The sequence below is a fragment of the Colobus angolensis genome, unplaced genomic scaffold, assembly GCF_000951035.1.
Source record: "Colobus angolensis palliatus isolate OR3802 unplaced genomic scaffold, Cang.pa_1.0 Scaffold36, whole genome shotgun sequence".
Taxonomy (NCBI): Eukaryota; Metazoa; Chordata; class Mammalia; order Primates; family Cercopithecidae; genus Colobus; species Colobus angolensis.
The window spans coordinates 6,652,963-6,675,384 of record NW_012116932.1 but is presented as its reverse complement, the minus strand read 5'-3'; the positions used below and the strand labels follow the sequence as shown (position 1 = coordinate 6,675,384).

The following is a 22,422-nucleotide window of genomic DNA, read 5'->3' as shown; positions in this document are numbered from 1 at the left end:
AGGGAGGGAGGAAAGCAAAGGGAAGGAGGGAGGAAGAAAATAGCAAGGTATTCCGGTTTTTACTCAGAGATTCTTCCTTCTCCAGAAGAACAAAAAGCTTCATTTCCCAGGTATTTCTAGAGTACTATTTACATTGCCAATTGGTTTCTCTTGAATAAATTATACCAGTGGACAAAGAGAAAAGATTACAGCAAACTGTGTTCTTAGGTGCCAGTTACAAGGTGTATCCCTCTATTCCACAGTGAGGAAAATAATACATCGTCATTATCCCAAAAGTCCTTATTAGTACTAAAGCACAAAAGACTGAACAAACAGTACAATGCCTTAAAAAATAGACATATGTTTGTTCAAAATGATGTTTTGATACATTTAATGAAAATGAAATATACTCTTTGTTTTTAAAAGTTCACCTGAAGGGAGGATGAATGGTTTTATTAAAAGAAAACCACAGTCCTATGAATATACCTGGCCATCTTTTCTGTCAACAAATAGTATTTATTATAAAGTTGTGGCTAAAGTCATTCCTTCAGTTTCAAATTGGGAGAAACTTCAAAAACCATATTTCCTCTTCCAGACATGCATTTACTCTTTTGGATACAACAATGATTAAGACAGACACCCTGTTTAAAAAAGAATCAATAGGTTCATGGAAAGTTGACTAAACTAACACTAATGGGAGGCCCAGGAAGGCATAGGTCCTTTTCTTCCTGGTCCTTTCATCCTTCCAACATGTTACCAGGTGTGGCACTCTTTCACACCTTCAAATACTGGTTCTGCCAATGACTATGCAAGCTATTTACTTCACCAATTCTTTATAAACATATCTATAAAATTGGGACAGTAATACCTGTCTTATAATATGAAATAAAACCTATGTAAAAAGCACTAGCGCAGTGCTGATACACAGTTTGCACTCAAAGTTGTATTCATTTCTGAGCTTCCTTCCTTTTCATTCCCTATTCATGTCCCAAGATCACACTTGCAAAAAAAGGTATTATAATGAGGGGAAATTGTAAATACAGGAAAATTTCCTTCCTTCTAGTAACTGACAATCCTATTGTGGATTGTGTGTGTATGCATCATTTATTTTACTATAAATATTAGCCATTTATATTTTGTATTGTAACTGTTACATGCCAACTTCTTCTTAAGGGGTCACAGATAAAGCAGCCAGAGAGACAAAGATAAGAAGTGAGAGGAAGAATCGGTTTAATTTTTTTCTTGTTCTTTTTATTTATTTTGTTTACTGTCAACCAACTCACACCAAAGAATCAGTTTTTTGTTGTTGCTGTTTGTTTGTTTGAGATAGAGTCTCACTCTGTTGCCCAGGCTGGAGTGCAGTGGAACAATCTTGGCTCACTGCAACCTCCACCTCCCAGGTTCAAGCGATTTTCCTGCCTCAGCCTCCCTGAGTAGCTGGGATTATAGGTGCCCGCCAGCACACCTGGCTAGTTTTTGTATTTTTGGTAGAGACGGGGTTTCACCATGTTGCCAGGCTGGTCTCCAACTCCTGACCTCAAGTAATCCACCTGCCTCGGCCTCCCAAAGTGCTGGGATTACAGGCATGGGTCACTGTGAATCAGTTTTAACAGGGTAAAAGCAAGTGTCAGAAGGGGTTAGAAGTGATAATTATTCCTATCTGAAAAGAAATGCTACTTTCTCTGCATGTCCAAGTCCTGCCTATAAATCTCAAAACTTGGATTAGTCACTATCTGAATTTTAAAACTCTAGCCCAAAGGTCACCCCTTTCAATGAAAATCTAGCATACTCACTGCCTAAACTACACACATTTCACAGAGGTTTAACAACAAAACAAAAAAAAGATTTGGCTGGGCGCGGTGGCTCATGCCTGTAATCCCAGCACTTTGAGAGAGGCTGAGGTGGGTGGATCGCCCGGGGTCAGGAGTTCGAAATTAGCCTGGCCAACATGGTCAAACTTCGTATCCACTGAAAATACAAAAAAAAATTAACCAGGCATGGTAGCAAGTGCCTGTAATCCCAGTTACTAGAGAGGCTGAGGCAGAAGAATCACTTGATCCCGGGAGGCAGAGGTTGCAGTGAGCCGAGATCGCACCACTGCACTCCAGCCTGGGCGACAGAGTGAGACTCTATCTCAAAAATAAACAAAGTAAAATAAAAAATAAAAATTTCATCTTCCTGGCCTGTGAACACAGAAATCAAACATTAGACTTATCTTAGGCAATTTAATTTTAGAATTATAATGCATAATTAAAAGAACAAATTAACATTTCCAAAGACATTTTGCAAGCCAAAGTGATTTTTTTTGTTTTTTTTTAAGGGATGGGGTCTTGCTCTGTCACCCAGGCTGGAGTATAGTGGCGTGATCACAGCTCACTGCAGCCTGGACTCCTGGGCTCAAGCAATCCTTCTGCCTCAGCCTCTGGAGTAGCTGGGACTACAGACTCGTGCCAGCAAGCCCTGCTAAATTTTTTTTAAGACAGGGTCTTGCTATGTTGCCGAGACTAGTCTCAAATTCCTGACCTGAAGCAATCTTCCTACCTCGACCTCCCAAGTAGTGGGATTACAGGTACAAGCCATAGCTCCCAACAAAAATGATTTCTTTTATTCACACAAAACATTCTTAATGCATCATCAATAATATTAACCCAATTACATGCAGAAGACACTTCAAATAGAATTAATTAGGCAAGTTCTAGTTACAAGAAAGGATAGATTCCACTCCAAAATAACACACACATACCTGAGAAGTCATTTAATTTTAAGTAACCAAACATCTTCTTTCTTTTTTTCTAAAACACTATCATAACAAGAATTACAATAAAGTTTTAAATTTGAAAGTCATTATAGTAATAAATATTTAAATTCTGCTTGTACCTTAAAATGCTGCTATAGAAGAGATCTGCTCATAAAGTTGCTTGTTTAGACCGGACATGGAGGCTCATGCCTATGATCCCAGCACTTTGGGAGGCTGAGGTGGGTGGATCACCAGAGGTCAGGAGTTTGAGACCAGCCTGGTTAACATGATGAAACCCTGTCTCTACTAAAAATACAAAAATCAGCTGGGCGTGGTGGCGGGCGCCTGTAATCCCAGCTACTCGAGAGGCTGAGGCAGGAGAATCACTTGCACCCAGGAAGCAGAGGTTGTAGTGAACTGAGATTATGCCACTGCACTCCAGCCCGGGCAATGAGCGTGAAACTCCGTCTCAAAAAAAAAAAAGAAGGAAAGTTGCTTGTTTAGCAGCAATCAGACAGTGGTTCTTAACCCTTTAGGAATTACAGACTACTTTGAGAATCTGACAATAAAAATACCTGTGGGCATTTCCCATAAAAATAATTACATTTGAAAGTCTGCAGTAGAATTTAAGGCTTCATACCCCATCTCCCAAGCCTATACCACATTAAGAAGCCCTGTAATAGGAGACAGTGGGGAACTTATCAAGCTTTGAAAAAGTTCAAATTTAGGAATGATTCACATTAACTAACATTTTACTGATTCACAATTTGCTTTTATAGCTGACAAATTTGAGAGTAGTGGTAGAGAACTTAAAAAGGACCTGAAGGAGTTGATAATAAGAGTAATTTTCAGAGGAAATGAAAGAATTACTTGGGTCATCTTTCAATGAAGACCATGTGGACTTAGTTTTTTTAAAAAAGGGGAGAAAGAAGCAGGGAAGAAAAGAACAAACCCATAAAAAGAAAACACATTCATTTTCTCACTCTTTCTTGATCAGGAGCATTCATGAGATGAAGGTGAGGATACTGACTACAACACAAAATGGCTGGACTCCAAATACACCTCTGGTCCACTATAGACAGAACAGACACTCTGACCTTTAGGTTCACACAGGCCAAACACTCCTATTTTGCAAACGATTAGTTAATGTTTTACTTCAAGACTGCATTATTTCAGCAACTGATCACAACATGCAGGACAGGCAATACTGGCCTACCAGCCACTTCTGAATCTGTCCCCATTTCCGATCAAGGGAATGATGAGAGTGCTAGAAATGCAAAAGTTTCATAAACCAAATCGTTTCTAACACATTGCATTCTCCAAAAACCTTAATCATACACATTTTCCCTAAAGAGCAATGATTGCTGACTCAAAGTTACACATTCAAAATATAGAAAATTAGTAAGCTAAATATGTTCAATAATAAGAGACGGATGGTTCCCTGTAGTTAAGAGAACTGTAAATAGAAGTTACATTTAATAACTGTCTCATTCACTTATTGATTGATTTATTTATTTTTTTGGAGACAGGATCTCACTTAGTCGCCCAGGCTGGAGTGCAGTGGTGCCATCATAGCTCACTATAACTTCAAACTCCCAGGCTCAAGTGATCCTCCACCTCAGCTCATCCACTTATTATTATATTTAGTATAATTTTAGGAGTAAAAAGACAACAGATTGCAGCACTTCCATTTCAAGTCGAGAACTGCATTCCATATTTGAAACTATACATAAGGTTAAAAGAAAATTAGCAACATGTCAATTTTAGTGTTTTTCTTGAGCTGTGACAACATAAAATATTTACACTGCTTTTTAACCTGCTCACAGAAAATTCACCACCAAAATCAAAAGAAAGTGTTTAATATTGTCCCACAGGCTTTTGCCCCTTCATACTACTACAACATCAAAAATATTTATTATGGGAATTTTCAGGACCAAGTCAAGGCCAGAAAAGTAAAAGCATATTTATTTCATTTTAATCAGCCTAATTTCCATACGCCTATTCCTAAAATTTTTTTCTTGTTCTCCTTTCCGATAAAAGCATATTGAAAATTTGTAAATTATAGAAAAGTATAGAAAGAAAGTAAAACCAACAATAATTCCACCATCGACAAACCACAGTATTGATAATCACTTCTTTCTAGTAGTTTTTGATGCTATATATGGATACTGGATTTTGCAATATAAAATTGGGGTCCTACAAATTCTATTGTTTTGGTTTGCTTTTATCTCATATTCTTACATATTTTCCTCTATTATTAAATATGCTTTAAAATTGTAAGTCTGAATGACTTTACAAGGTTTTACTATATAGATACCATAATATAATTAATCCAAATTTTAGGACAATTAGAGCTATACTACACTTTATCATTGCTAAAGCTACCTTAATTAAGTAAAGCATTCATAATACTAATAACTTATAACAATGTACACGATAATAGCTATATATGTGTTTGTTGTTACTACTTAAAACAAGTATCACATTTAATTTGCTGGCACAGAATGGCTTGATAGAATACATAAATCAATTTATACTACTCTCATTGTTTCAAAGAAAACCAGATTCACATCAGAATAAACTAGCCAAGTACTGATTTTCAGGGAGACAAACATGAAATTAGGGTTATTCCCTCAAATTACCTCTTTTTGTTGCCGTTCCAGTTCTCTCATGCGTATATCTCTTGCTTCTGCCCGGGCAGCCCGTTTTGCTGCCAGCCTTGCCTCTGCCTGAAAAGTAATATAAAACTCAGCTTTATACAACACAAACAAAAACAACCTGTACACCAGATTTGAAAATAAAGAACAAATGGGACATTACTGTGCAAAAGGGGTGAGGAGGACAAGATATTATCTATCAGCAAGTTTGACTGATTGCTTTAATCAACTCTTATAAACTCATTTTTTCTCTAGTTCCTAAGTCTCTCCTCAAATCCGGGCCTTTACCTTTAACTTCTTGTTTGATTACACACTCAACACATTTCACACAGTTTGTCATATGCCTCTCCAAACTTACTCTTTTTCCAGCATTTTTTCCCCATTGATTCAATCATATAAACTAGAAACTTCAGAGCCAACCTCTCTTTCACTTTGGACACTGCCAACAATCAGTCTCCAAGTACCGACAATTCTCTACCACTAAGTCTCTATCAAACCCATCTCAGCTTTCTTTATTCTCACTGTTCCTGCTCATTTCAGGAACTCTTCATCTCCCCACTCCCCACCTCTCTGTTTTAAAATTGAGACAGAATTCACATATCATCAAATTCACTATTTAAACGTATACAATTCCGATGCAGTGGCTCATGCCTGTAATCCCAGCACTTTGGGAGGCCAAGGCAGGAGGATCACAAGAGGCCAAGAGTTTGAGACCAGCTTAGGCAACATGATGAAACCTGTCTCCACTAAAAATAAAAAAAATAGCCAGGCGTGGTGGCGCACACTTGTAACCCCAGCTACTCGGGTGGCTGAGACAGGAAAATTACTTGAACCTGGAAGGTGGAGGCTGCAGTGAGCTGAGATCACGCCACGGCACTGCAGCCTGGATGACAGAGTGAGGCCCTATCTCAAAAATTAATAAATAATGTATACAATTCTGTGGTTTTTAGTATACTCACAAGGACGTGCAATCATCATGACTAATTCCAGAACATTCTCATACCCCAAAATGAAACCTGGTACCCATTAGTAGTCACTCCCCATTAACCCTTCCTCCCAGCTCCTGGCAATCACTAATCTACTTCTGTGTCTATGCATTCACTTATTCTGCACATTTCATATAAATGGAATCATACCATAGGAATTCTTCATCTCTTGTTTGTACTACTGCAATTACCTCCAAATCCATCTACCTACTTCCAGAATCTGTCTTATAATTTATCTTCTATATGGTTATATGATGGACAAATCAGCCTTTCAAAATGTATTATTTCTGATCACGTCATTCCACTGCACAAAATCCTCCACCAGCTCCTAATTACTTATGGTTAAAGCAAAAACTCCACAGAATAACACAAAGGGAAGAACAGAAAGAAGAAAGACAAAACTGAAATAAGGCTCCTCACAGTCAGGTCCCCACCTTATTTCCAAGTCCAGTAGTCCCCCTCTTATCTGTGGTTTCAGTTACCCATGGTTAACCAAGGTACAAAAATATTAAGTGGAAAATTCCAGAAATAAACAATTCATAAGTTTTAAACTGTATGCCATTCGGAGTAGTATGATAAAAGTTCTCAGGACTTCAATCATACCTTTGTTGAGCATATCCATCCTGTCTATGCTACCCACTTGTTAGCTGTCTCAGTTATCAAATCACAGTGATTGTGTTTGAGTAATCCTCATTTTGTTTAATAATGGTCCTGAAGAGCAAGAGTGATTCTGACAATTCAGGTATGCCAAAGAGAAGCCATCAAGTGCTTCCTTTAAGTGAAAAGGTGAACATTCTAACCTTAATAGAAAAAAGAATCATCCACTGAGGTTGCTAAGATCTATGGTAAGAACAAATCTTCTATCCATGAACTCGTGAAGAAGGAAAAAGAAATTTGCGCTAGATTTGCTGCCGCACCTCAAACTGCAAAAGTTACAGCCACAGTTCATGATAGTTAAGATGGAAAAGGCATTACATTTGTAGGTGGAAAACATGAACAGAAACATGTTCCGATTGATGGCAATTAACTTTGCTACTATCCACAGCTTGAGGTTCTGCTGGAGGGCTTGGAATGTATCTCCCATGGATGGGGGTGGTGGAGACTACTCTACTTGCTCCATGTGTACTGGATACATCCCATCTCTCTACATTCCTGGACTCTATTGTGTTCTGTAATGCCTCTGTTCACAAACTGTTTGGCAGGAGCTGTTCTCCCTTCTCTTATTCAGTAAAATATTACCTTCTATGAAGATTCCTCCCAGTCCCTCTTTCATAAAGTAAGGCTCTATACCCATGTCTCTATTGTGGCTTTATCATGTTGTATTAAAATTCCATGCTTCTCTCACCCCACAACTTTTACGCCTCAATGTCTGCTAAAAAAAACAAATGAATTGCAGGGCATAGGTCACAGTATCAAGGAAATGAGATAAGGAAACAGCTTAATGTGCCACGTGAAACTTAGAAATCTACTGTCTGGTTTCTATATGGTAGTGGAATGGTTTCCTCTGTCCTTGGTCACATCCTAATTCTGATTCAGACTATTCCCTCGGATAATAGTTGTTGTCTTCCCATTTTGTTATATTTGTGCCCAAGTCTCATAAGAATAAACTCAGCCAATGTTTAAAAGGACCTACTACATGTAAGCAATTATGCTAGGTGCTGAAAATACAGAGTAAGATATGACATCTCTGCCCTAAAGCAACTCACAAAGTTGAGGGATACAGAAACACAGTGCTTATGGGAAGGAAGCATGTAGGAGGGAGAAATCAGTTTCGCCTGGCAAAGTCATAGCAGGCTTCTAAGAAGCAGAGAGAGTTAAATAGTTAACTGCTACTCAACTATTCCAATTTTGGCAACTTCCCAGTCTGTATAACTGGTCTTTCAATAGAAAAACCCCTGCAAAGTAAATTGTAATCTACCAGCCATAAGCTGTAACCACTAACAATCTAGAGCAATTAGTTTTCTCCCATGAATTTTACACTGGCCTCCATCTTTTCAAAACCTATGCTCTGCTTCAAGTTACCTGCCTTCTTCTCCCCTCTATGATAGGCACTACTTTCTTATTAGAGTTTCTTTTTTTTTTTAATAGGAATTTTTTTTTAATAGGAAAACACTTCAAGGCTTTTATGCTTAAGTAGATAGCAAATATATTTTAAAATCACAAAGCATCAAAACTTTCAAACCTTTTTAAGAAAGCCCTATCAGTGTGTAGGAATTTTCATTTACATGTATATTAGCTTTGTACCTGAAGCCTCCTTTAGAAATTTAATTCAAGAATGCCAATTTTATCCTTCTAAGATTTGTCTGTGGCCAAATCTTAGATTCTGTACAATCTATATAAAAAGATATAGATTCTGTACAATCTATACTGAGATTTCCTTCATAAAACCCAACTTAGAGATAATTAAAATATATTCTTTAATAAGACATTTTTAACAACAGAAAGGAAAGGAACAGAAAGAATATGGGCTTCAGAGACACACAAACACCCTTCACTTTGTTACTTAGCCAACTCAGTGCTACCTCCCTTGGAGACTGTGTTGAAGAGAGGCCACTAAAACTACATGCTTTAAAAGAAATAAACGGGATTTAAAACTACTTTATCTGGTTCTTTCTATACATTGTTACTAGATGCTTGAAGCAACATGGATAAGCAGGAGTAGCAAGGAGCCAACACTGATTCCAACCTAGTAGACAAAATATTGTGATATATTTTAAAATTATTTTTGAATAGACAATTATGGGTACATAAAACATACTTCTAGGTAGTTAATACTAGTATTTTCACCTCAGAATACAATCAGATGAAAGAGCTGCTACAGATTCATTTTAATATACACCTCATACATACAAAACAAATGGGATACAATAATAAAGGACAACCAAGATTTAACTAAATTCACAGTAAAGGCTGGGCGTGGTGGCTCACCCCTGTAATCCCAGCACTTTGGGAGGCCAAGGCAGGCGGATCAGTGGAGGCCAGGAGTTTAAGACCAGCCTGGTTAACATGGTGAAACCCCATCTCTACTAAAAATGGAAAAAATTAGCTGGGCATGGTGGTGCACACCTGTAATCCCAACTACTCGGGAGGCTGAGGCACAAGAATCACTTGAACCCGGGAGGCAGAGGTTACAATGAGCCGAGATTGCACCACTGCACTCCAGCCTGGGCAACAGAGTGAAACTCTGTCTCAACAAACAAACAAACAAACAAAACAAAATAAAGTTGGCTAAAACACAGAATTACCATTTGATCCAATAATTCCACTTATGGGTACATACACAAAAGAACTGGAAAGCAGAGACAACATATATTTATATACTAGTGTTCATAGCATCATTATTCACAATAGTCAAAATGTAGAAACAACCCAAATATCTATCAATGGATGAATGGATAGACAAATTATGGATATTCAGCCTTAAAAAGAAAATTTTGATACACGCTACATGGATGAATCTTGAAGACATTATACTAAATGAAATAAGACAGACACGAAGGGAAAAATATTGTATACTTCCACTTAATGAGAAACCTAAAGTAGTCATATTCATACAGACAGAAAGCAGAACAGTGGTTGCCACGGACTGAGGGTAGGGGGAAATGTGACTTACTATTTAATGAGTACAGAGTTCCAGTACTGGATGATGACAGAGTTCTTAAGGATAGTGGTGGCTGGGCGCGGTGGCTCAAGCCTGTAATCCCAGCACTTTGGGAGGCCGAGACAGGCGGATCACAAGGTCAGGAGATCGAGACCATCCTGGCTAACACGGTGAAACCCCGTCTCTACTAAAAAAAATACAAAAAGCTAGCCAGGCGAGGTGGCGGGCGCCTGTAGTCCCAGCTACTCGGGAGGCTGAGGCAGGAGAATAGCGTCAACCCGGGAGGCGGAGCTTGCAGTGAGCTGAGATCCGGCCACTGCACTCCAGCCCGGGCGACAGAGCGAGACTCCGTCTCAAAAAAAAAAAAAAAAAGGATAGTGGTGATGGTTGCATGACAATGCAAATGAATGTAATGCCACTAAACTATATACTTAAATATAGTTACCATGATAAATTTCATGTTACATATATTTTACCAAAATAAGTTGGCTAATTTAAAAGTCAGAATAAGATATAAATTAGAAGTATTCAGAAGCCTAAATTATTTAAATACTTTTAGAGTGTTTAGGCTGATATGACCCCAACTGTTATAATAAAGTTAATATAGAAATTCAGAAACTGAAAATTCAGGTTCAGAAGTTACCTGAAGTCAGGCAGGTCATAGGACCAGGTTTCTAAAAGTGATTCTGATTATTACGCTTCCAAATATGAGGCATATTAAGATTGATTAAAGGATATATCCTATTGCATATTTATAGAAATTTATTCTTCCTATAGTAAAAATGATAACACAAAAAGAAATATTTAGATACAATTACATTCATTTCTCACTACATGCTTGAGTCAAATGGAAACATAAAATGACAGCGAAAATTGAGGCTGGGCATGGTGGCTCACCCCTGTAATCTCAACACTTTGGGAGGCCATGGCGGGCAGATCACAAGGTCAGGAGTTCAAGACCAGCCTGGCCAATAGGTGAAACGCCATCTCTACTAAAAATACAAAATTAGCCAGGTGTGGTGGCGTGTGCCTATAGTTCCAGCTACTCGGAAGGCTGAGGCAGAAGAATCACTTGAACCTGGGAGACAAAGGTTGCAGTGAGCCGAGATGGCACCACTGCATTCCAGCCTGGGCAGCAGAGCAAGACTCCGTTTAAAAAAAAAAAAAAAGACACTGAAAATCATGGGCTTTGATCACTCCCAGAACAAATGCATTAGGTTGTATTTAAACTCACAGAACTTTTAAATTTGTAGAATATTCACTTTATCACTCAATGAATAATTAGGAATCATATAATGGGCACTAAGAAAGAACTTCTCGGCCTGACGGTGGCCTGTCCCAGTTCGAGCCAGTACCTCACCGCAGCTCACAAGAATTTGTGGATTTGGGGGTGGAATCCCATCAGGAAGAGCACAAAAAACTGCTCTTCAGTCACTGCAGAGCTACAGCTCCAGTTAGCCAGACACGAAGTTGTCGTGAGAGTCGTCTCCACAATACCAAGAACTTGTGTCTGGCAGAGCCGGTGTGAGACAAGACAATGCTGTCCCACCTCCAGGATAACCAAGAGTCTTGTCCAGATCTTTGAGCACATACCGAGAGTGTGAAGCCAGAGGACAAGCACATACTATGGCACTAAGACAGATTAATAAGGAACTTAGTGCTTTGGCCCATGATCCTCCAGCACAATGTTCTGTAGGTTCAGTTGGGGATGATATGTTTCATTGGCAAGCCACAATTATGGGACCTAATGACAGCCCATATCAAAGTGGTGTATTCTTTTTGACAATTCATTTTCCTACAGACTACCCCTTCAAACCACCTAACAAGGATTTATCATCCAAATATTAACAGCAATGGCAGCATTTGTCTTGATATTCTAAGATCACAGTGGTTGCTTCCTTTAAAATTATTTCTAAAGTTATTTTATCCATTTATTCACTGCTATGTGATCCAAACCCCGATGACCCCCTAGTGCCAGAGAGTGCATGGATCCATAAAATAGACAGACATAAAAGTATAATAGAATATCTCAGGAATGGACTCAGAAGAATGCCATATGATGCTACCTGAAAGTCAGAATAATCTGCATTATAGCTGAAATAAACTTTAAATTACTGTTTAAAAAAAAAAAGGCTGGGCGCGGTGGCTCACACCTGTAATCCTAGCACTTTGGGATTACACTTGAGGCCTAGGTGGGCTGATCACTAGGTCAGGAGTTCAAGACCAGCCTGGCCAATATGGTGAAACCCCGTCTCTACTAAAAATACACAAATTAGCTGGGCATGGTGGCATGAGCCTGTAATCCCAGCTACCTTCGAGGTTGAGGCAGGAGAATCACTTGACCCAGGAGGTGGAGGCTGCAGTGAGCCGAGATCATGCCACTGCACTCCAGCCTGGACAGAGCAAGACTCAGTCTCAAAAAAAAAAAAAAAAAGAACTTCCAGGAAAAAATAACTAAACATGTACTATAGCTTATGTATTTCTACATTAGATACTTCCTTTACCATCAGAATTTTGTATTATGTTCTTTTGGAATTTGAGAAAAGTAGATGAGATACAATAAAAACACAAATAATTTTAAAATGAGCAAAGGATTTAAATAGACATTTCTCCAAAGAAGATGTAAAAATGACCAATAAGTACATAAAAAGATGCTCAACATCATGAGTCATTAAAGAAATGTAAATTAAAGCCATATTGAGATACTTGATATCCACTAGGATGGCTATAACAAAAAATGTTTTTCAACTAAAAATAACTAAAATTGGCAAGGATGTGGAGAAATCAGAATGCTCATACAGGAGAAATCAGAATGCTCATATATTACAGGGGTAAATGTAAAATGGCACAATTGCTTTGTAAATTGCTGAGGCAGTTCCTCAAAAGTTAAACACAGTGATACCATCCATCCACTTCTAAATATGTACCTAAGAGAAATGAGAACATATATCCACACAAAAACCTGTAAATGAATGTTCATAGCAGCATTATTAATAATAGCCGAAAAGTAGAAATAACCCAAATATCCATCAACTGATGAAGGAATAAACAAGCAAGATTATCCATACAATGGAGTATTATTCAGCCTTAAAAAGAAATGGAGCACTGAAACAGGGTACAAAATGAATGAACCTTGAAAACATTTTGCTAAGTCAAAGAAGCCAGACATAAAAGGTCACATATTGCATGATTCTATGTATATGAAATGTCCAGAATAGGCAAAAACATAAAGACAGAAAGTAGATTACTGGTTGCCAGGGGCTGGGGAAGGGGAAGATGAGGAGTGACTACTAAGTGGTATGAGGTTTCTTTTTGGGCTGATGAAATATTATGTAATTAGGTAGATGACAGTTGCGCATATTTGTAAATATATTTAAAAAACTGAATATTTTTAAATGGTGAATGGTTTTGATGGTATGTGAATTATATCTCAATTTAGATTTTTTAAATAGATGAGACTGAATGCATCAAAAATGCCTCAGCCAAATAAATAATATGTAAAATTTAATATATAAAATGGGATAAAGGGGAGCTTATAACCTATTAACAGCAAGTTTGGAAAATGCTAAGTTAAACATTTTTTAAAATCACAGTCCTTAATAGTATGCTTTACGAATTTCAAAGAAGAGGATAGAATATATAGTATTTCTCAGACTTGGCCACATTACTAAATAAACCCTAAATGATACTTCAAGGGTCATGCTCCAATAAACAGAGTTTGGGAGATAATGATTAAGTAATACATCAAGATCCAATTACAACTGTACTAAATCTTACCTTTGCTCTTGATATTTATAAAATTAAACTAAATTATCTGAATAATCACCTCACAATAGAAAACCCAAACTATCCAGATAATATATCTACCATGGTTTGACCACTTAATTAGCAAGGATAGATCCTTATTTTCTTTCTTTTTTTGCAGGGTTGGGGGCGGGGTGCAGGGACAGGCTCTCACTCTGGCACCCAAGCTAGAGTGCAGTGGCGTGATCTCGGTTCACTGCAGCCTTGACCTCCCAGGCTCAAGTGATCTTCCTATCTCAGCCTCCTGAGTAGCTGAGGCTAGGCATGCACCACCACACCCAAACAATTTTTGGTTTTGTTTTTGTAGAGACAAGGTTTCACCGTGTTGCCCAGGCTGGTCTTGAACTCCTGGACTCAAGCAATCTGCCTGCCTCGGCCTCCCAAAGTGGTGGGACTACAGGTGTGAGTCACCATACCTGGCCTTATTTTCTTTTATTCCACAAAATAACCCCTTGAAGTACAGAAGGGTTAAGTAACTTGCCTTCCCCCGACAAGCAAATATTGGAGCTGAGATCTACATCCTAAGAATCTTACTTCAGTTCATACTCTTAACCACATTGCCTCCAACTTACATATTTATAGTCCAAGTATAATTGTATATCCTTAGACAAATCATAAAAGCTTACTTTGGATAATTATCCTAGGATTTTCAACTTAGCACAGATTATCTCTTTTCTATGAAATAATACTATTCTAGTTCTCTGAATAGAGAACTAGATATGTAGACAATCTTCTCCTTTTACTGTACACAGTATCTACTAACCCAATGTAGATAATCTCCTTTTACTGTACACAGGCTTTACTCTCATTTTTTACTCCACAGTTTCAACTACCAGCCAATGAGAATGACTCAAATCTAGCATCTCAAGCTCTGACTTCTCTACCAAAATAAAAACTGACATTTCTAACACCTATCTCGTCAGCACCAAAACCAGAGTGAATAAAATCAATCTCATCTTCCCCCAGCCAACAGGCTTTGTTTCCTTATTTTCCAGTCTCCAGAAATGGAACCTTGCCACTCTTGTTCAAACCCAAGGTCTGAGGACCTCCTACTTCCTTAACAAATCTTCCTTTACAACATCCCTTGAATCCATCCTCTCCACCTACTCCAACAGACTCCCTCCACTTCCAAACAGGCTCCTAGTACTTTCACTTACAATACATCAAGTTTTTTTTTTTTTTTTTTTTTTTGAGACGGAGTCTCGCTCTGTCACCCAGGCTGGAGTGCTGTGGCCGGATCTCAGCTCACTGCAAGCTCCGCCTCCCGGGTTGACGCTATTCTCCTGCCTCAGCCTCCCGAGTAGCTGGGACTACAGGCGCCCGCCACCTCGCCCGGCTAATTTTTTTGTATTTTTTAGTAGAGACGGGGTTTCACCGTGTTAGCCAGGATGGTCTCGATCTCCTGACCTCGTGATCCGCCCGTCTCGGCCTCCCAAAGTGCTGGGATTATAGGCTTGAGCCACCGCGCCCGGCCAAGTTTTCTAATTCTAACTTAAGTTTCTCCATCTCAACTCTATCCCCATCCTTACTATTCTATTGTGGAATTAATTTACCTGAAACAAGGAACAAGTGAGGTAAAAATGTCTCAAAGTAAAATGTGATTAGCTATATTCTGTGATGCCCAATACTCAAAGCACTCTTAAACTTTCTGATACTTAAATTTGGATTTTGTTACTGCTTCAGTTAAATAAACAGAGGGGAACAGGCTAAAATAAACTTGTTGTGGCTCATGGTGGCATTCCAAATCAGAGACTCAATTTGGCCAATCAATCGTATTCTAAATTTTCCATCCATCCAATGAGTCTACAAGTAGGAGGAATCTACTCAATGGGCTAGGCAGTGCTGTTTCCCTAAAATATAATCCATAAATTGAATTTCACTTGAGACTACTATCTGGGAGGAGGAGAAGGGTATGTATATTTAAGTACTGTATCTAATGAACCACAAATAACTGTATTTCTTCAGGATGTATGTACTCTAAGTAGTAGTTCCCGCTTATCCAAGGGAGGTAAGTCCCAAGCCCCAACACAGATGCCTGAAACTGCAGATGGTACCAAACCCTATCCCACTGACATCAATCAGAACATGTTTCTGTTCATGTCTTCCACTCAGAAATCTAGTCTTTTCCATCATAATATACTTATCACACACACTGGCTATAACTTCTGCAGTTTGAGATATAGTAGGAAAACTAGCACAGATTTTTCTTTTCTTTCTTCACTATTTCATGAATAGAAGATGTGTTATTACCATAGACCTTAGCAACCTCAGCACACAATTTTTTTTCCTTACTAAGTTGAGAACTTCCATCTTTTCACTTAAAGGAAGAATTTTATGGCTTCTCTTTGGCATATCCAAATTGCCAGAATCACTCTTCCTCTTTGGGGTCATTATTAAATAAACTAAAGGTTACTCAAACACAACCAATGTGATACCATGACAGTCACCCTGCTAACAGAGCCAGCTCCCGTGAGACTATCTAACAGGTAGTGTACACCGCGTAGATACACTAGACAAAGGGATGATTCATGTCCTGTGCAGGATGATGCAAGATTTCATCACGCTACTCAGAACAGTGCACAATTTAAACAAAAATAAACAAATTATTTATTTCTGAAATTTTCTATTTAATATTTTCAAACTATGGTCAAACGTAAGTAAGTGAAACCTCAGAAAGCAAAATCACATGAAGGAGAGACTCAGTAGTCTGAACTGAACAATGAACCATACAAGGTTTCTAAAAACAAAATAGGTACCAATCAATGTGTAGCCTATTTAAAAAACAACAAAAACAGGAAGGTATTTCCAAGATATATAATGTAAATGATCTGAATTATCAATGGAAAAAGTTTTTCTGCAAGACCTTATCAGTTCAGCACTTCTTTCATTATTCCAGTTCTGATACTTTTAGTATTTCCCCTCCTGTGCCAATGTTTTCATGACAGAAGGCATTTTAAGGTCTGAAGAAGGCATTCCCTCCACACCCTCCAAAGCCACTAACAGACTTCCGAGTCTTCCCTTCTTTCTTACTTTCCCTGTGGTTCTACTGGAAGAGCTGTCTCTTCTGTTGTTGAAAGTCAAACCCTCCCAAGCCCCATTACACACACTCACACCCATACACACCCTCCATTTTACAATGTCCTCCCATGGACTTTGTCCCAACCATCTGATCTCTCTTCTGGGTCTTTGCTCTCTACTTCTATTGGTTCACTCTCTTCATCCTAACTAGGTCCAAAGTCTCTCTGATCTTTAAAAGGCAAGCAAAAAATCTCACCCGGGTCCAATTCTACCCTATCTTCTCTTTACAGCTTTCTCACACCTCCCTTCTCACTTCTCACTCTCTTCAAATGACTGCAATCTGGCTTCTGCTCACACCACCTTATTGAAATTGCTCACCACAAAAGTCACTAATGACCTCTAACTACCAAACCCAATAGAATTTTTCTATTCTTATCTCATCTGTCTTTTCTGGACTTCTGCTATCACTAAACACACATTCTTTCTTAAAACTCTCATCTCAGCTTTCTCCAATACTAGTGTCTCCTGGTTCTCCTCTTTATTCTCTCCTCTCTCTCCTTCAGAATCCTTCATAAGCTAGCATCTTAAATGTTAATACAACTAAAGCTTTCAAGCTTCAACTCTTGCTCATTTCATTCTATATTCTCTTCTGGGTCATACTGTTAGTCTGTAAATCTCTATGCCCAAGCTAGAATTTTCTCCCACAATCCTGATCCAACTGGCTATTAAAAATTGAGGCTATGTTCACTATGGCAGCACATATACTAAAATTAGAAAGCTACAGAGATTAGCATGGCCTCTGTGCAAGGATGACATACAAATTTGTGAAGCATCTTTATTTATTTATTTTTTTATTCAGGCCAGACATAGTGGCTCATGCCTGTAGTCCCGGCACTTTGAGAGGTGGGCAGATCACTTGAGCTCAGGAGTTCAAGGCCAGCCTGGGCAACATGTAAAACCCCATCTCTACTAAAAACAAAAATTAGCCAGGCATGGTAGCGCAAGATCTTGCCACAGTGCTCTAACCTGGGCAACAGAGTGATACTACGTATCCAAAAAAAAAAAAAAAAAATTGAGGCTCTCCCACTAGAACCTCAGACTCAATACAACCCTAATTTAATTTATAATCATTCCCTTAACCTTCCTCTTCTCTTTTATATTCCCCATCAACTACACCATTACCCAAAATATGAAACAAAGACTCATCATAAGGGTCCTTCCTGTTTTCTATTCTCCCTCCATATTCAGTTGCTAAGTCTCAACTACTTTGCTCCCATCAAGATTCTCTTTACTATTTCTTCCATCCAGACCATCCCCCGTATTCCCATTGTCACTGTCTTATTTCATGTTCTCATCATCTTTCACTAAGGTAACTACAACAGCTTCATGACCAGCCTGGGCAACAAAGCAAAACCCCATCTCTACAAAAAACACAAAAATTAGCTGGGTGTCGTGGTGCATGCCTGTAGTCCCAGAACCCAGGAAGCGGAGGTTGCAGTGAGCTAAGATCGTACCACTGCACTATAGCCTGGGCAACAGAGCGAGACCCTGTTTCAAAAAATAAATTAAAAACTATAACAGCTTCCTAACTGTTTTCTGCCTTCTACCTTCTACCACTCACTCTCCACTGGGTGGCTAAAGCAATTACACTGTAATTCAAATCTGAAAAACGATTTACCCTTTAATGGCTCCCCACAGCTTTGAAAATCAAAAGTAAATTCCTTAGCACACAAATCCTTTCATGATTGGTCCCTATTTCCTCTCTAACATCACCTCCTCCCATTCCCTAGCCCCTCTCCAGTTATACTGAACTACTTACTATTCTGGCAGTTTTCCACCATAGTGCTACCTGCTTTACACCCCTGTGTCTATAGAGCTCTTAGAAGGCAATATACAAAAACTCATTAAACAAGGCTGTTTATGGTGATACATATTAAAACGTTTTCTTGAAACCAGACAAACATTTATTTCGCATTTGATTTCATTAGTTTAAATGTTTAAAAACTGGAATAAATCCACCTGTCTTTCTTTTGGGCTCTTCCTCCAATATGCGCTAACCTGGCCAAGTACGGCATATGCTGCTGCTGAATCCTGGTCCTCCAAGGCCTAACAGGCTCACCCCCAGGCAGGGCCTAGAGTCAAAGCAAATAAGAAGGTGGCCACAGGTACAGTCTCAATAGCATCAGACATTGTTTGGGCTGATTCCTGAGGTATCTCTCCTGTCCCTCAGGACAGCTAGGGTCTGGCACTCTAAGAAGTAGCTACTGGCTCACGATCATATGACCACTGCAGGAACACCAACCCCAGCAGGTCCCAGCTCCAGCCAGTTTCCTCTGAGCGGCATGTGAGAATGGGCTTCCTGCCTTTCTGTTTGTTTGTTTTTATTTTTATCATCCAGATCTAGTTTCAAAGAGCTCCAAAATGTCCCTGCCACATGAGGACCTGAGAGCAAGAGATGACTTTTCAGAGCCACATTCTTGTTGCACTTGGACAAAACGAATAATGTCTTTCATAGTTTCTTTGTATTTCTCTTCAATAGGTGGCTGACCCAACATTTTTCCTTTTTTTTTTTTTTTTTTGGAGACAGGGTCTCACTCTGTTGCCCAGGGCATGATCATGGCTCATCACAGCCTCGACCTCCCTGGGCTCAGGTAATCCTTCCACCTCAGCCTCCTGAGTAGCTGGAACTACAGGCACATGTCACCATACTTGGCTAATGTTTGTATTTTTTGTAGAGACAGGGTTTCACCATATTGCCCCAGCTGGTCTCAACTCCTGGGCTCACACAATCTGCCCACCACCTCGGCCTCCCAAAGTGCTAGGATTACAAGTGTGGGCCACCATCCTCAGCCAACCCAACATCTTTGCCCTATACAATGAAAATACAAAATACAAATTGAGAATAAAAAAAAAAAGCATTACATTGTAAAAAATTAATTTAATTGGTCCAAAATATACTTAAATTAAATAAAATATGCATTTCAATAAAAATGTCTACAGTGAAAGACTTTATGCATTCTGGGAAACTTCACGACATCTAGATAGGGCCAACATGCACAGAGGACACTAAGGGTATTTGCATCCAATCACAATTTGTAGCAGGTTTCTTATTCCAATCTGCAAGTTACACTGAACACATCATGAGCATCAGTTCAGCAGAAAACCAATTTTGTTTGGGAAAAGAGTAAGAAAGCTCCAGCCTCAATTTTGAGTTCATTACAACTTCTCAAGAATATCACCAACAGCCTAAACAATATGAGTTCAAAAAAGTAAACATGTTAAAATGACATAGTTTAGATGTCTCTTCCAAATATCATGTTGAGATGTAATCCCCAGTTTTGGAGGTAAGGCCTGGTGGGAGGTCATGGGGGTGGATCCCTCACAGCGTGGTGTGTCAGAGATCTGGCTGTCCCCCTTACGCTCTCATTTCCGCTCTAACCACATGACGTGCCTGCTCCTGCTTCATCTTCCACCATAAGTAAAAGCTCCCTGAGGCCTCCCCAGAAGCCAAGTAAATGCCAGTGCCATGCTTGCACAGCCTGCAGAACGATAAGCCAATTAAACCTCTTTTCTTTATAAATTACTCAGTCTTGTCTATGTATAGCAATGAAAGAACAGCCTAAAACATAAGGTAAACAGATAACTCTTTAGAAACCCAAATACGTTTTCTTGCTGTCTTTATGTTGAATTCTCCATCTACAATGGGCAGTCATGAGGATGGTCTTCTTCAGGACAACATGGTCACAAGACTGGGACAATGCAGGGGGACTGAGAGGGAGAGTCAGGGGACAGGGGAGAGGAGGCGCTGCCTCTTGCTGCTTTTTCACGTTAGAGACAAACTATAACACACAATCCATGGGCCTGCAATCTTCTCCTTTTATCATCTGGCATTAACACTTGATGTAGTCATCTACTTTATTCAAGAAGTCCTCCTTGTCCCACAAATGATATTCTGCAGCTTCAACATTCAGTGGATCGTCAAAATTCAGAAGATTAGTAAACAAACAGTTTAACCTCCAAACAACATCCTTTAATGTTCTCGTGGGAGCCCAGCCAGTGCTGTCAATCGAATGTTCTCAGTAAACTTTAGACGTCTAATTTCCCCTATCTCTGTGATGTTGGGGTACCAGATCCTGGTCAGGCATTTGACTTTGGAAGGCACCATGTTACATGCATCAGGAAGTCCAGTTTTGAGCTGAAATTTTCCACCCTGGTAGTAACCCTTGTCTGGGGTTACAGTCAGCAGAAAGCAATGAAGCTTTTTAGATCAGGAAATACACTTGACATGTACAAGGTAAATAAGCTCAAGCTCTGCAACCTCTTTAACAATCAACTTGTCTCTCACAGAACCCTCTGAGTGGGGCCAGATGCTATGGCTGACGTCCCAGACCCTTTGAGACTGTCATCGCACTTCAATTTGCTTACAGGTGTCAGCATTACTCCTGCCTTTACCCTGGGTACCCCAAGACACGTGAGGCAGGCCTGACACCCAACATCATGCCTGGCCTGGGCAGTGGTGGCGAGACACGGCCCCTCATAGCTACATTGGCTCCAGGTGGCAGGACCAGAAGTCATTAGAACTTTTAAAACATGAATAGGAAGGACACATTTTTATTTTACCACACTGATTCCTTAATAGGAGGAAGGAGGGGGATAGGCCTGGGGAACGAAACAAAGGACCTTAAACTTGGTTTATATCTCTTTCTCCTGTCCTTTCTTCCTAACATTTTAAAGAAAAGATCTGAAACAACTGTGACAACATGTTAACATTTGATAATGCTGGGTGTTGAACTCATGGATACTTATATTATTGCCAAAATCTTAATGTTTCTCAAAAACAAGCCAGGCATGGTAGTGGTGCCTGTAATCCCAGCTACTCGGGAAGCAAGGTGGGAGAATCACTTGAGCCTAGGAATTCGAGTCGGGCTTGGGCAACCTAGCAAGACCTCATGTCAAAAACAAAACAAAACAAAACAAAATACTACAATAGTACATGAAACACACTCAAATGACTTTAAAACAAGAAAATCCTCTAGCTTTAAAACTTTTGTATCACAGTGTTGATGGTGCTAAAACTGCTATTTTAAAGGAGGCAAATTTACAACTCATAATTTGACAGAAATGCACCAAACTGAGCCACCAAGGTCTGGAATTGCCAGCCGCACATACATCCATAATATAAAACCTATGCAACTGGCATGGACAAAAGAGAGATAATGTACAATTTAGGCCTTTAAAGACTATGCTTTAATTTCAAGAAATTTGAAATATAAAATTTGAGAAAGTAAAACATTCAAAGAAAATGACTAACTCAGGTAGCAAAGACTCAGAGTTCATTGTGTTTAATTTTGTTTACTCTTCCATGACACTTATGCCAAAAAAACACTGAAAGACAAATTAAGAGACATAATATTTACTGTGTTGCCATGGTTTCCAAATTAACAAAAATTATTGCTCTATTTCCTAGCAACTTCCCTTTAGTACAAAAATTTTTAATTAAATCTTACAACATGATTATGTTTAACCACTTTAAGTTTTTGGTAGTTGAGGACAAATATTTAAATTTTTCTGAGCATAAACACCAACATGGAGTAGATAAACTATAGAAATTATAACTCATCTTTTTCTGATGTCAAACAA

At 39.0% G+C, this 22,422-nt stretch overlaps 1 protein-coding gene and 2 pseudogenes across 5 annotated transcripts in view; 1 reads left to right on the top strand and 2 right to left on the bottom strand.

Moving 5' to 3' along the window:
* Positions 1-22,422, bottom strand: part of LRRFIP2 (leucine rich repeat (in FLII) interacting protein 2) — a 130,660-nt gene that overhangs the window by 71,393 nt on the left and 36,845 nt on the right. For 3 of the 4 annotated variants that reach the window (XM_011953344.1, XM_011953345.1, XM_011953343.1), the window contains exon 4: positions 5,359-5,445. In XM_011953344.1, coding sequence (XP_011808734.1) covers positions 5,359-5,445 — 87 coding nt within the window. Of the gene's footprint in view, positions 1-3,932; positions 3,984-5,358; positions 5,446-22,422 lie in introns of all 4 variants that reach the window. The other variant, XM_011953342.1, reaches the window with a different exon arrangement.
* Positions 11,587-12,020, top strand: LOC105519827 (annotated as a pseudogene).
* LOC105519828 lies at positions 19,695-21,219 on the bottom strand (annotated as a pseudogene). The gene is made up of 2 exons (XR_001003029.1): positions 21,098-21,219; positions 19,695-21,004 (listed from the first exon to the last, which is right to left on the bottom strand). The product of XR_001003029.1 is annotated as an NEDD8-conjugating enzyme UBE2F-like (transcript).